Here is a 15,727-nt window from a genome sequence, read left to right as displayed (position 1 = left end):
CAATTCTGACTCATAGCGACCCTGTAAGACAGAGTAGAACTGCTCTGTAGGGTTTCCAAGGAGCACCTGATGGATTCGAACTGCTGATCTTTTGGTGAGCAGCTGAGCTCTTAACCACTGCGCCACAAGGGTTTCCTAGAAAGCTCGTAGGTGATGCCAGTGCTGCTGGTCTGAGGACTGCACTCTGAGAACCACTGTTTTAGGCCAGTTACAGTGACTTAGATACGTAAGTGATGAAACCAGAGATTACATGCGCGCACGCGTGTGTGTGTGTGTACACACAAATATGATCAAAGGAGAATTTTGATACGTTTAAATAGTTCTTGAAGGTTTGTTAGGTTTTGCTTTTATTAATAAGGTTACAGAAACCTGGACAACACATGCCAAGGACACTCCTGTATTTGGAGTTTGTACTTTTCTGTTCCCTCAGTCTGTCATACTTCACTAGAAATTTGCGTGACTCATTCCTCACTTTCTTTAGGTCTTTGCTATATAAAGTACCTATCTAATCATGGTTCCCTGTTTTGTTTTTGTCTGTAGTACTTAATTACCATATTATGTGTTTATATGTTGCATATTATATTTATTTGTTTTTTGTTTGACTCTCTGACTAGAATATAAGCTCCAAGAGGGTAGGAACTGCTGTGTCCCCAGTGCTCAGTGCCTGACATGTAGTATGCGGTCAGAAAATAAATTTATTGAATTAATTGAATGGAGAATAGCAGTATCTACCTCTACCCCCATGAGTTAGTATAGATTCTGAAATATTTGAAGGGATAAAGCCCCTTTTCTGGTCCATTCATAGGCTCTTTTTACAGAAATAAACGTTGGTTGTAAGTTTTGAGTAATATCAGTTAGGGTCCCAGTAGGACATAGTTCACACCAGATGGTTCAAAGGAAGTATTTGAAATGAAGAATTTACCTTAGAGACATGCTTGTGGTTAAGGGAACAATAGGGATAGCAGGATGCTCAGGGACTCCAATGGCTAGGGCTGCTACTGTCCCTACGACTGGAAGGATAAAGGGAAGAGATGGTGTAACTGGAGTGGAGGAGGGGCGACCTGACTGGAGTGTTGCTTTAGAGGTGGGGCATCTAAGCTGAGAGGGAGCACAGGAGGAAGGACCTTCTTTTCTTCTGTCCTCTAATACCTGTCTAGTATCTCATGGGCCAAATCCTTTGAGATGCCAGTTTGGTGGTGCAGTCCGTAGGAATAGCCTATCAGGAATGGGGTGAGGGGAGGGCAAGTGGAGACTAGCACAACAACAAGTCTGTAATTTTATAGACTTTATTGTGTAAGAAAAAGCTAAATTTATAAGAAAAGTGAGTGAATTTAAAGGAAAACATGAAGTAATAGCACCGATAAAAATCACGGCTAAAGTTTGTGAAACATGGTGTTATGGATTGAATTATGTCCTCGGAAAATATGTGTTGTAAATTCTGATCTCTATGCCTGTGGTTATAATCCCATTTGAGAATGGGTTGTCTTTGTTACGTGAATGAGGCAGGATTAGTGTAGGGTGTGTCTTGAGTCAGTCTCTTTTGGGATATAAAGAGATTTAACAAGCAAGCTAGCAAGCAGAGAGCCACATGAAGATCTCTAATGAAGTAGGAAGCGGAAGCTCAGCAACATGGAGCTTCCTCCAGAGCCGATTGAGGGAGAAGGCCTTCTCCTAGAGCCACCACCCTGAATTCAGACTTCTAAAGATCACAGCCTTCAGAATGGATTGCACCTCAACATAAAACAAAAATCCTCACAAGTGGACCAGTAAGCAACATCATGTTAAACAGAGAGAAGATTGAAGTCGTCAAGGATGTCATTTTACTTGGATCTACAATCAACACCTATGGAAGCAGCAGGCAAGAAATCAAGAGACGCATTGCACTGGGCAAATCTGCTGCAAAAGACTTCTTTAAAGTATTGAAAAGCAAAGGTGTCACCTTGACGACTAAGGTGCGCCTGACCCAAGCCATGGTGTTTTCAGTTGCCTCAGATGCATGTGAAAGCTGGATGGTGAATAAGGAAGATCAAAGAAGAATTGACACTTTTGAATTATGGTGTTGGCGAAGAATATTGAATATACTATGTACTGCCAAAAGAACGAACAAGTCTGTCTTGGAAGAAGTACACCAGATTGCTCCTTAAAAGCGAGGATTGCGAGACTGCGTCTCACATACTTTGAACATGTTATTAGGAGGGATCAGTCCCTGGAGAAGGACATCATGCTTGGTAAAGTAGAGGGACAGCGAAAGAGAGGAAGACCCTCAATGAGATGGATTGACACAATGGCTGCATCAGTGGGCTCAAGCATAGCAACCATTGGGAGGATGGCGCAGGACCGGGCAGTGTTTTGTTCTGTTGTGCATAGGGTCACTGTGAGTCGGAACCGACTCAAGGGCACCTAACACCAAGAGCCTCCTAAACTGTGAGAAAATAAATTTCTGTTTGTTAAAGCCACCTACTTTTGGTGTCTGTGTTATAGCAGCACTAGATGACTAAGACACACGGGAAACAATTCTGCGAGCTGCATTGCACTCAGCACAGAAAGTCCAATATGCTTACTGTCTTGGTCTCCTAGGACTGTGGTGAGCCACAAAGTTGGTGTTTAAACCACAGAAGTTTAGTCTCTCACAGTTCTGGAGGCTGTGTCCAAATTAAAGATGTTGGCAGGGCCGTGCTGTCTTGGAAGGCTCCAGAGGAAGATCCTGGTCTTGTCTAGCTTCTGGTGACCCTGGGTGTTCCTTGGTGTTCCTGGATTTTAGGTGTATCTTTACGTGGAGTCTGTCTTCCCCCCAGTGTGACTCTGTCTCTCTTCTCTTTTATAAGACGTCGCTTAGGAGGGATTAGGACCTACCCTACGCTATATGATCTTCTTAACATGTAGCATCTTCAAATAAAACCGTATTTCCAAACAAGGTCACCTTCACAAGTACGGAAATTAGGACTTCAGCATCTTTCTGGGGGGTACAATTCATTCGTAACACTTACTGTAGGATTTATTTTTCTGATTCATTTTAGAATATTTTTATTGTAATATATTAATTATTGTCTGGATAGTGTTCTGCATGCATATGTTTTCCAGACAACTAAAGCTTAAACCTTTTAAGTATGTGTAGTTTTATTCATCTGGTTCAGATGGACTTTTTCCTAAAGTGTATCTAATTTCCTCATCTGTTTAACTAGAGCAGTGATCTCAAACTCTAGTATATATCAGAATCACTTGAGAGGGTGTAGGGTTTATAATTAACTTTACCCAAAGAATTTGGTCTTTGTCTTTGGTTCCTGAGAGATAACCTCTAAAACCTTAAAAATTTCCCCAGTAATTCGTGTCTTTGTTATCTAAGAAGGCTCCAGACCTGTTTTTGCTTATGAAGTGACTCTTGGGTAGGGGCTGGCCAGACCAAAAAGACCCACCACTTGGTACTAACCCAGCCTCGGGACAGGGGAAGGCAGGGGAAGGCCAGAAGTTGCGTTCAACCACTTGGGGCAGTGATTCAGTCAGTCTGCCTACATAATGAGCCTCAATAAAAAGCTCTGGAGGAGGAAACTCCATGGGCTTCCTGGCTGGTGATAGACATCAGTGCAGAGGGGAGGGCTGTTGTTATCAGTTGCCTTAGAGTCGATTCCGGCTCATGGCGACCCCATGTGTGCAGAGTAGAACTGCTCCATAGGGTTTCAAGGCTGTGACCTTTCAGAAGCAGATTGCCAGGCCTGTCTTCCAAGATGCCTCTGAATGATTCAAGCCGCTAACCTTTCAGCTAGTAGTCTAATGGTTGACTGTGCCACGCAGGGACTCCCGTGGGAGATAGTGCATCCCTTTCTGGGGCATGGAAGCTCTGCATTGGGAACCCTCCCAGACCTCGCCCATGCATCTCTTCATTTTGTATCCTTTTTGCCGTAATAAAACTAATCGTAAAGTATAGAGCTTTGCTGAGTTCTGTGAGTGTCATTCTGGTGAATTATCGAACCTGAGGGAGTAGTGGGAGACCATCAGGATACGGCTGGCATCCTGAGGGGGTAGTGGGAAACCCCTGAATTTGTAGCCAGCAGGTCAGAAGTGAGGGTGTCATGGCTATACCCAAGCTTGTGACTGGCATCTGAGGTTTTGGGCAAACTTATAGTCTTTTTAACTGTAAAAGGTACTGGAGAACTGTGCCCTTTTAATTTGTGAGCTCTGCCCTAGCTCTGGTGGATAGGGTCTGGTGGGAAGATGGTACTGCTAATGAGCAGTTCGTGTCAGAAGAGAATTAGGACACCACAGAATTGAACTGCATTGACTTGATGGATCTGATCCAAACCTGAGTTTCTTGTTTAGTAGGTCTAGAATAGGGCCTGAGGAGATGTTGATATTACTGGTGCAGATACCGAACTGGAATAGGGCACCACTAGAACTAGAGTATACTGAGCTTAATTTAACTTTTTCTTCATGACTTAGGGTCATCTAACCTACAAAGATGTATTTGGCTACTGAAATGTAGGGATGTTTGTTCTTTTGTAATGGGCTTTTTTAAAGTTGAGGTCAGTTTTATAATCTGTATTTCCTTTTACTCTCTAGCTCTTTTGCTGTCATTCATTGTGCCACTAGTAAGTCTCATGTCTCACTCTCATTTTCTTGTACTGAGCTGCTATGGGCTGATTAGATAAACTGACCAAATTTTAGTTGAGAAAAGAGGAGGTCTCTCAGCAAAGTACATGAGTTTTGTTATATCAGTTGGACTGTTGGGTTGTATTTCCTGATTTTTTTTTGCAAGGTATCTAAGGCTGCCATACAGGTGACCTCTGGTTAAGTATGGTATACAGCTGGCCTGTGGGTAAGGATGCTGTTCATCTTCAATTGTGTTTACTTGTCTCCTTTGATGAGTAGCCCTTCTGCTTAATGACACTGAAGCCTCATCTCTGATATCTGTGTATGGGCCTGTGGTAGAAATAATCATCCCAGAGCTCTCTGGTGCTTTCAGTAGCTAAACACCTTAGAGGAAGTCCCCCAAAGATTATTCTATACTAAAGTCTTGCTACAGTGCTTTAGCTACCTTTTTATCTATTAAGTATGTATTTTACTTTTTTCAAAGTTTTACACTTTTTAAATTAAACTGTATTATACATTTGAGAATGGATAAACAAGTAACTAGTATTGTATGTATGTTTTTACTTTAAAAAAGTAAGTCTTGGATGTAGGAATATAATTGCCCCTCCAAAGTAACTAATGTGTGTAAGATTAGCGTAGAAAAGGGTAACAGTGAATTTTGTGTTTTTCAGTAGTGGGTTTAGGGTTATCACTTCCTGGGTTGGCTAGAAAGCTTACATTGCACATCTGTTGAAATTTGTTTGGAGAACACAAGTCATTAGACACTTCCGAGTTGTTACTCACCCTTTTCAGACAATAAGGAAATACTGTTTCTCAAGTGCCTGTTGTCAGAGGTGTCTTGTCTTTTCTGCTGACAGGATTTTTCAAGGCGTCTTTCCCTTGGGTTTGCTTTCCGTTCAGATTTGTGTGGGCTGCCTTAACTTCAACCTGTGTGTGTATACCTGTTAAGTCGTTTTTTCCCTTCTGTGACTTTTTCTCTAAAATCTTGCAAATGGTACTTTATGGAGAAGATTGTTGCCTAAAATCGATAACCTCACCCTCAGTTTGTTTCTACTAGGTTTCTTCCTAGTTAGTAATAACATTCTCAGTATATGTCTCTGTTCTGCTTCAGAAGTTGGGAAGTACTTTCACATTATTCCATTTAGTCTTCACTGTATTTCCTGTCAGGTAACAATGGGGGTTTACCAGAGTACCGGGGGGGGGCTCCCATTCGCCCCTCGGTCACACCAATCCCAAAGCCTGTGCTGTTGCTCTCCTGGTGTCCCATAGTCGTCATTGGTTAGCTGGGCAAGTCACCTAGCTTGAGTGTTTTCATCCAGACCAACTTCATAAAGCTGTTGTCAGGGTTAGCTTGAATAATGTGTATAAATTGCTTAGAACAGTGCCTGACATGTAGCAAAGCTACAATAAACACAATTCTAATAGTTATTATATCACATTTCTTTTTTCCTTTAGAAGTTGCCATAATGAAATTAATTTCTCAGATTTTCAGGCAACGTTTGATACAGTGAAATTTCACCATCAAAAAAGTTTTTCAGTTATTTTTTGAGCTTATTGTGTTGGGTTAGTTGTCTCTTCTTTTTTAAAATAATTTTAGTTGTCTAAGTTTTTGTTCTTTTGTCTTAAAATGTCAAATAAAATAACTACTTGGGAAGACCGTTGAAGCTATTTATATTGTTTTTAGTATACTGGGATCAAAATGGATGCCTTTTCTCTGAGATTAAAACATTTTAGTGCATATTTTATTACTAAATCTAAAAGATATGTTGGTTATTTGATGGCCTATTGAGATTTTGTAAGGATAAGAATAATATGGCCATTGAGGTGCTTATTGGCTCATGGGTGTTTGCATATGGAAGAAAGAAAAAAGTAGGAATTTCGTAATATCTATAGCATTTGTAAAATACCATTTTGTCCGCATTAACTCAAGAAGTGAGTTAAACTTGGTTAAACAGAGTATCGTCATCGTTAACTGAACTTCGGCGGAAATAGTTGCATTTTCCCTTGGGGCCTTTTATAAGCAGGTTTTTTTAAATAATATTAATTGAGTTTTTGTGAAAGTTTACACAGCAGGTTAAGTTCACATTTGACAGTTTCCACATAAATTGTTCAGTGACCTTAGTTACATCAGTCGCGTTTTGTCAGCCTTCTCGTCAGTTGTGTTCAGTTTGTTCCCTTTGCAGTACTCTTGTTTCCCTGCCCCTTTACCTTCTCATCTTTGCTTTTGAGTAATTGTTGACCTTTTGGTTTCAAACTGATAGTTTTAGGTAGGGCACTGATCTTATGGGTAATACCCTTTATTTTGTGTGCTGCTCTGCTATTTCACTAAGAGGTGATCTCGGGATGTGCTCGGTTCTAGGTTTGAAGAGTGTCTCTGGGCGATAGTCTCAGGGAGTCCTCTGTTCTCTACTGTTCCAGTTTGCTTGACTTTTTTTTTTTTTTTTTAAATAAGAATTTGAGTTCTGTTCCATATTTTTCTCCCATTGTGTCTGGGACCAACTGTTGTGACCCCAGTTGGAACACTCAGTGGTGGTAGCCTGGCACCAGCTTGTTCTTCTGGTCTCAGGGTAGATGATGTTGTGGCTCAGGTAGACTTGTTTCTTCTCTGTGCTTTTGGTTACCTTCTTAATATTTTGCTCCTGGCAAGTAGAGACCTGTAGTTGTGTCTTAGATGGCTGCTCACAAGCTTTTAAGACCCCAGATGCTACTCACTTTACTAGGATGCAGAACATGAGTTTTGTGAACTGTTATGCCAGTTGACTGGGTTGTCCCATGAAACTATGGTCCCAAGCCTTCAAACCCAGAAAAGCAATCATGGAAGGTGTTTGATTATGTTTGAGGAGTATCCATATTTGTGTCTTCAGTGAATATATATGTCTGCACCCACTTACTTGTATTTACACGTACTTACAGATACTTCTGTCTGTTCTCCTCTGTGTACACAACTGTGCCTACCCGTATACCAATTTGCCTGTTGGGAATTTTTTTTAAGAATAAATTTCTAAAACTGCCTTATGTGTTTTTCCCTCCCAGCAGGGCCTTCTTAGCAGGGTTACAGAATCTGTTAAGAATATTGTGCCTGGATGGCTACAGAGATATTTCAACAAGAATGAAGATGTATGCAGCTGCTCAGCAGACACAAGTGAGGTGCCACATTGGCCAGAAAATAGAGAAGATGCCCATCTCCTGTATGCTGATGAGGAGAGCACCCACGTAAATGATGGGAGGCTCACCCCTGAGCCAGCAGTCAGTAATACAGAAGGTAAGTGGGATGCTGGTATTTCCTTAGAAACAATAGACTGTCATGTCCTGATTTTAAATCCATTACCTGGCTGTGTTAAGTCTAACTAAGTAGTACATAAACCATACAGGAGAGCGTGCTGATCAGGTTCAAATTGGAGATGGTTTTTATTTGTCAGCTGTGTGTTTCTTAAGGGGGCCAGTATGCTACAGCGGTTAAGTGTGCAAGCGCTGGTGTCAGGGGGACACTCTGCTATAGTGGTTAAGTGTGCAAGCACTAGTGTCAGGGGGACACTCTGCTATAGTGGTTAAGTGTGCAAGTGCTGGTGTCAGGCATTAGTGTTGAATTTTCATCCCACCAATTACTACACATGTGGCTTTGGGCAAGATAGTTGGTCTGTTTTCTCTTCTGTATCCTCCTGAGTTGTTTTGAAAAGAGTAAACCTGAAGCCCTTAGCGTAGATCCTACTACCACGGAACAACAACAACAAAAAAAACCCAAACCCGTTGCCATCAAGTCTATTCCGACTCATAGCGACCCTGTAGGACAGAGTAGAACAGCCCCATAGGGTTTCCAAGGAGCACCTGGTGGATTTGAACTGCCGACCTTTAGGTTAGCAGCCATAGCTCTTAACCACTGCACCACCAAGGCTCCAGCACTAAGTAAGCAGCGAGTGAAGGTTAACTGTTTCAGTGAAACTGTGACCGTGCCTCCCACCGTGTGCGTTTGTATATAGTGTGACTTGCTGTTGGCTCCTGTCCTCTGCAGCAAGCACATCCGGGTTGTTTCACTGATCCCACAATTGAGTGACCCTGCATTTTAAAGCACCGAACATTTTTGGAACCACTTACAGTATTTTGGTGGGAATTACATTAGTGAATAAATGCAGTGTAACCCGTGGATCTGGTGTACTTGGGAATATTACTCTGTCGTTTCATATATACATGTGTGTGCACGTGTGTATATACATCTGTATGTAGATGACGTGGACTTTAGTCTCATCCAGACTGTGTTCTTCATCGGGCCTGGTTTGGAGGACGAGGGGGCTCCGTAAGTACAAAAAACGGGCATTGCTGCTAGCAGCATACCTTCATACAGAATTACATCGTATTGGATTTCTTTTTCCTCTGTAACTTCTGTGTATGCTTGCTTTAATTGATGTCTGCCAATAGCTAGAAAATTACCGTATCATTATTATCCTATAGGAGAAACGGTTGCAGGGGTAAGGGAATGGGATAAGTAAAAAGCATTTTTTATGCTACAGTATGCTACAAAGTTAGAATACTTCATACCCTAAGAAATGTTTCAGCCTGTATATGTGAGTCCTGGCTGCAGAGAAATTGAACTATTTATAATGTTTACATGCCAGTTGAACCAGTAGGCTTCTTTCTACTCTTCTGCCAGGAGTTCTCTTAACTTGAACATACATGATAAGAAATTCGTATATATAAAAGCAATTTAGATGTGATATTAGATTTTTTAAATTGAATGTTTCATGAATAGTGATTTTTAAAAAGAATTCTTCATTGTCGTTCTTGGTGCATGTTGCTTTTTGTATAAAAGCACTTCAAAACTAAATAGTCCAGAATTGTTTTGTATTGCTTAAAAGCTGTTAGTATTTTTTGAAGACAAACTTTTAGAAAAGCAGCACAAAGAAGAAAATTATAAAGTAGCAAATACAATCCAGCAGCACCTTAAAGTATGTTGTGACGTTCTGGTCACTGGGGGGTGGGGCAGGATGTTACTCTAGTAATGCAGGGACTCCTTCAGCATTAGGGAATTGTTAACATAATTTACCATCTCTGTAGATGGCATGATCTTAACAGCTTTTCTCTTTTTAGTAGATTCTAAGTAGGCATTGGCTGAAACTTAAAATCCATTCCTCTTTATTTCTGTTCGGAGGTTTTTTTTCCTTAAAAAACTACTGCTTCCTTAACAGTCTTTCAAACCAAAGGCCTGAATTGTGTTTAATGGCGATACATTAAAAGCATTTGCCTTGAAGCCAGGAATAAGAATCCTGTTTAATGGTGAAACATTAGAAATGTTCCCATTAAGTTCAGGAATAAGATGGAAGCCCATCAAGACCACCTCTAGAAATTAAAAATGTCATTAGATGAGAGGACGTATATATACGTATAGCTGTTGGGAACAACGAGGCAAAGTGACCCTCGGCTTGCAGATAATACCTGGCAACCCCAAGAAAATCACTTGATTTTTAAAAACTTAGAGTGAGAGAACTTTATCACAAAATTAATATTATAAAATCCAATCATTCTTATTTAAGCAGTATCCAGTTAGAAAATATTAAGGAAGAAAGAATCCCGTTTATAATATCAAACAATGAAACCAGAAATATACGTAACAAGTATGTGGCACTCTGTAAGAAGAAATTCTTTCGAGTTCTCCTGAGGTATGTATGGGAGATCTGAACAGAAGGGAAGCGTAGGTAGGAAAGGTGCTGAGAACAGTGTCAGTTGTTCGTTTTAAATCTTTTACATTCAGGGGGATCTCAGTCAGAATAACCTCAGCAGGTCTTTTAGGAGCTTTGGATATATTTGAAAATGTCTACTTTAAAGTCTTTGTCTACTAAGTACAATATTTTGGCCATCTTGGGTTCAGTTTCTTTTATTTATGTAATTTATTGTATTCCTTTTTCGTGGTTGAGAATACACACGGCAGAACATCCACCAGTTCAGCAGTTTCTACGTGTAAAATTCAGTGACATTGTTTACATTCTTTGAGTTGTGCAGCCATTCTCACTCTCTTTTTCTGAATTGTTCCTCCCTCATTAACATAAACTCACTGCCCCCTAAGTTTCCGTCTGATCTTTTGAGTTGCTGTTGTCAGTTTGATCCCATGTGGGTAGATCTTAAAAGAGCACAATGCTCAAGGCAGACAGTCTTTACTAGTTAAGTTAAACTGTTGTTTTGGTTTTAAGACTTCAGGGGATATTTTTGATTTAAGGTTTAAAGAGTATCTCAGGGCAGTTGTTTCAGGCGTTCGCCCAGCCTCCTTGGCTCCAGAAAGTCTGGATTCCATGAGAATTTGAAATTCTGTTTTGCATTTTCCCTCTTTTTGATCAGGATTCTTCTGTAGAATCGCTGATACAAATGTTCAGTGGTGGTAGCCAGGCACCATCCAGTTCTTCCAGGTCTCATGACAAAGGAGAAGGCAGTTATTCATGGAGGTAATTAGCCACACATTCCATATCTTCCTTTTATTCCTGACTCTCCTTCTTCCTCTGTTGCTCCAGGTCAATAGAGAACAATTGTCTTGCCTTGGATGACTGCTTGCAAGCTTTCAAGACCCCAGGCACTACACAAAGAAATAGGAGGTAGAAGAGAAGCACTAAACACGTTCTTAGGCCAATTAACTGGGATGTCCCATGAAACCATGACCCTAAACCTCTAAACCAAGGGACCAAATCCCATGAGGTGTTGGGTTGTACATAAGCAGCCTCAGCAGCTACTCTTTTTTTTTGGTCATTGTAAATATATTTATCACACAACTTTTGCCAGTTAAACTTTTTACAGGTGTAAAAGTTATTAACAGCAATTACTTTAATCAGCCGTGCAACTCTACCCTTACTATGATTTTTCCATCACCGTAAGCTGAAACTCTGTACTACATAAGCAATAACCTTGAGTTCAGTTTCTGCTGACTATTTTTTTAACACTGTAGGTCACATTTTTCTTCTTCTTTCTCTATCTAGTGATTTTTTACTAAATATTGGCATTTTGAATAATACAAATAGAGACTCTAGATTCTGTTTTCTTCCTCTGAAGACTGTTGATTCTTGTTTTAGCAGGCAGTTGAATTACTGAATGATCATTTTGACTTTTGTAGACTTAGTTTTGTGCTTTGTTGGATCAGATTTGTGGAAAGCCCAAGCTGTTCCTAAACCCCTCTGATGTGGTAGGACTTAGCCTGCAAACTCGGTCTTTTTAGTATGGGTCTAGAGTAGGTCTCATTCTAGGCCGTACTACTGAAGGGAAGCTTTTTGGTACCTCCGCTGAATGCCAGGGATTTAAGGACGTGTTAATAAAATCTCTAATTTTGGCGTGACTAGACTGTAGTATATCCTTGGCACTGCTTTTTCCCCTAACATTGTTTGTCTCTGGAATCTCCGTTCTCCTTTCAACTCCGCTGCTATTTGCTGAGCTTTAGGTGGTCTCACTCCGCACGCGTGTAGCCCATCCACTCAGTGACCTTCCGCGTGGACTTCTGGAGGCCTCTACACAGTGCCCCACTTTTCCATCGCGCTGAATTCTGACTTCTGCTCACTGCTTTAGTGGACTTCAGTTTTCTGTGCCAGGTTTGAAAGTTGCTCCCACGCAGAGAAGTAGGTAGTCCTGGGGCTTAGCTAGTGAATTTTCCTGTGCTGTTCCTGTTGTCTGGAAACAGTTCCCTCATATATCTTGTCCACTTTTATAGTTGTTTATAGCAGAAGAACTGGTCTGTTGTCAGTTACTCCATCCTACCTGGAAGCATATTTTGAGAACTTGACAATTCTGAAGTTCTTGAGAATACATCTAGACATGAATAGGGAAATTCTGGAACAGAAGAGTAAAGGGAGAGGGGTGGGCCGGAGTAACTGTAGTAGGCATTAAATGTGTTCTAAGGCTGTAGCATTTAAAGTACTACATTTCTGGTACAGAAATAGGTTCATCATTAAAAGAAGGGGAAAAACTTTTTGAAATTTACTACGTGGCAGTGAGTGGCTTCTCAGGTCAATGAGGAAAGGAGGACTTACTTAAAAAATTATTTTCAGATATAAACTGGCTAACCATTTGGAAAACAACGAAACTGAATCCCTCCTGTATCATAACTGATTCCAGATGGGAGTCAAGATATAAACATATTGAAATAAAAGCAAGAGCATCCCCCCTCCAAAAAAAAAATATCTGAAAGTTTTCATAGTTCTGGAATGGTAAAAGCCTCTGTAAACAAGATACAAGATTGATTAAGTGCTATTTTCTGTGTCACAAAAGATACCATCAAAAACATGAATGGGTCAGCCAACTGGGAAAAAAATTAATCTTGTTAGTAATAGACTACTTCAGTAAATAGTTAACAGAAGAAGACATATAAATGGCCAGTGAATGTAAAAAGAATGCTTAATATCTCTTATTTAAATTAATGCAAATAAAATGATGTCATTTGACATTAGATTGAATAGAAATCAGGAAAGGTTAATATCCTGTGTTGGAAGCTCTGGGGAAATGTACACTCTCATTTGCTATGTGTGGGATCTTTGGATCGATATCTGTCATGAGCAAAGATGAGCATACACTCTGATCCGGTATGATAGAGCAATTCCGCGTTTCATCTTTATCCCATTGATTCTGAGGATACTTTGGGAGGGCTTAGGCTAATTTATGAGCCCAACTTCAGACTTAACTGAGTCAGATTCTTTCGTGGGTGGCTCAGGAATATTTAACAGTTTCTCCTTATAATTCTCCTGCATACTTAAACTTAGAGAGCCATGGATTTATCCAAAAGAATATTTTTACAAGTATGCACATCTAAGTACATGTATGTTTGATGAAGTATTGGGAAAATAATTACATAAATAACTACAGTAAATCCATAGGATGGTATGATGGAATACAGTGTAGTCTTTAAAGGGAATACTCTGTATGTAGAGACAAAATTATATTGTAAGTGAAAAAAAATCATGTAACGGTACATACCACCATTACATATTTAGGGAAAATGTATATTTGTGTATACACAAAATATCTGGAAGGATACGCAGATGTAACAATTATGGTTGCTTCTAGAGAACAGCCTTTTATGACTTGGCTTTTTTTTTTTTTAATTGTACTTCAGGTGAAGGCTTACAGAGCAAATAGTTTCTTGTTAAACAGTCAGTACATGTATTGTTTAATGACATTGGTTAACAACCCCACGACATGTCAACACTGTCCTTTCTCAACCTTGGGTTCCCTGTCACCAGCTTTCCTGTCCCCTCCTGCCTTCTAGTCCTTGTCTCTGGACTGCTGTGCCTCATTACTCCCATTTTGTTTTATCCTCGGCTGTCCAACCCTCGGCTGAATGGTGAACCTCGGGAGTGCCTTCACCACTGAGCTAAAAGGGTGTCCAGGGGCCATACTCTCAGGGTTTCTCTAGTCTCTGTCAGGCTAGTAAATCTGGTCCTTTTTTTGTGAGTTAGAATTTTGTTCTACATCCTTTTCCAGCTCTGTCTAAGACCCTCTATTATGATCCCAGTTAGAGTAGCCAGTGGTGGTAGCTGGGCACCATCTAGCTGTACTGGACTCAGTCTGCTGGAGGCCATGGTAGCTGTGGTCCATTAGTTCTCTGGACTAATCTTTTCCTTGTATCTTGTTCTCTTCATTCTCCCTTGCTCCCGAAGAGGTGAGACCAGTGGAGTATCTTAGATGGCCACTCACAGGCTTTTAAGACCCCAGAAACTACTCACCAAGGTAGAATGTAGAACATTGTCTTTATAAACTGTGTTGTGCCAGTTGAGCTAGATGTTCCCTGAGACCATGGTCCCCACAGCCATCCGCCCAGCGAGTCAGTCCCTCAGGGAGTTTGGAAGTGTCTGTGGAGCTTCCATAACCTTTCCTTGTACAAGTTGTGCTGGCTTCCCCGGTATTGTGTACTGTCTTACCCTTCACCAAAGTTACCACTTATCTATTGTCTGTTTAGTCCCCCTCCATCCCTCGTAACCAACAAAGATGGTTTCTTTTTGTGTGCAAACTTTTATGTAAGTTTTTACAGTAGAGGTCTCATACGGTATTTGTCCTTTTGTGATTGACTTATTTAACTCAGCGTAATGTCCTCCAGTTTGATCCATGTTATGAGATTCATCCTTGTTCTTTGTCATTTCATAATACTCCACTGTGTGTATGTACCATAGTTTGTTTATCCATTCATCTGTTGATGGGCATCTAGGTTGTTTCCATCTTTTTGCTATTGTGAACAGTGCTTTAATGAATATGGGTGTGCATATGTCTATTTGTGTGATGGTTCTTATTTCTCTAGGATATATTCCTAGGGGTGGGATTGCATTTTGTAGTGCTTTTTTTTTGTGGTGCTGATGTTTTCTTTGTTCCTCTTACTTCGCTGTGCTGAGTTCTTCTGTTTGTGGATTTTTTTTTTCATTTCTTCTGTTTTTGTAGGTTTTGTTTTTACTGAGACTTTATGTTTTTCTTCTTTATTTTGTTGAGTAGGTTTGTTAACTTTCTTTGTGGTTATCTTGAAATTTACCCGTATCTTCCTAGGTTTGAAGCAGTCTATTATTACTTGATATCACGTTGCCTTCCTCTCCATTAGAAGGTTCTATACCTATACTGTTTATTCCTAATCTTTTATTGTTCTGATGCTGTTGTCATTTACAGATCATAACCTCTCTGGTTCCCTGTTGTAATTCTTTTGGTTTTGGGTAGTCCTTAAGAGTTCATTTCCTAGGTTGGTATCTGGCTCGTATAATCCTGTGTCCTAAATTCAGCCTGTGAGCTGATGTTGTTTGTTCACAGATCGAAGGACTCCCTTTAATAAGTCTTGTATGTTTGGTTTGGTTTTTTCATAGTCCCTTAATTTCTGTTTATCTGGAAATGATCTGATTTCACCATCGTATTTAAATGAGAGTTTTGCAGGATATATTATTCTTGGCTGGCAATTGTTTTCTTTCAAGGTTTTATATTTGTCATTCCGTTGCCTTGGCTTCATGGTTTCTGCCAAATAATCTGAACTTAGTCTTATTGTTTCTCCTCTGTATGTGACTTTTTGTTTTTCTCGAGCTGCTCTCAAGATTCTTTGTGTGTCTTTGGTTTTAGCGAGTGTGATTATGATATGCCATGGTGATTTTCTGTTGGGGTCTATCCTATCTGGGATTCATTAAGCTTGTTGGATGGTCAGCTTTTCATCTTTCAT

The 15,727-nt window shown here is 40.2% G+C and overlaps 1 protein-coding gene across 1 annotated transcript in view; it reads left to right on the top strand.

The window, feature by feature from the left end:
• The window catches only part of NUP153 (nucleoporin 153), an 80,107-nt gene that overhangs the window by 9,062 nt on the left and 55,318 nt on the right, over nt 1-15,727 (top strand). Inside the window, exon 2 of the mRNA XM_023737491.1 lies at nt 7,621-7,846. Coding sequence (XP_023593259.1) covers nt 7,621-7,846 — 226 coding nt within the window. The remainder of the gene's footprint in view (nt 1-7,620; nt 7,847-15,727) is intronic.

Source organism: Trichechus manatus, unplaced genomic scaffold (genome assembly GCF_000243295.1).
Source record: "Trichechus manatus latirostris isolate Lorelei unplaced genomic scaffold, TriManLat1.0 scaffold00103, whole genome shotgun sequence".
NCBI lineage: Eukaryota > Metazoa > Chordata > Mammalia > Sirenia > Trichechidae > Trichechus > Trichechus manatus.
This window is presented reverse-complemented; position numbering and strand designations above follow the sequence as displayed.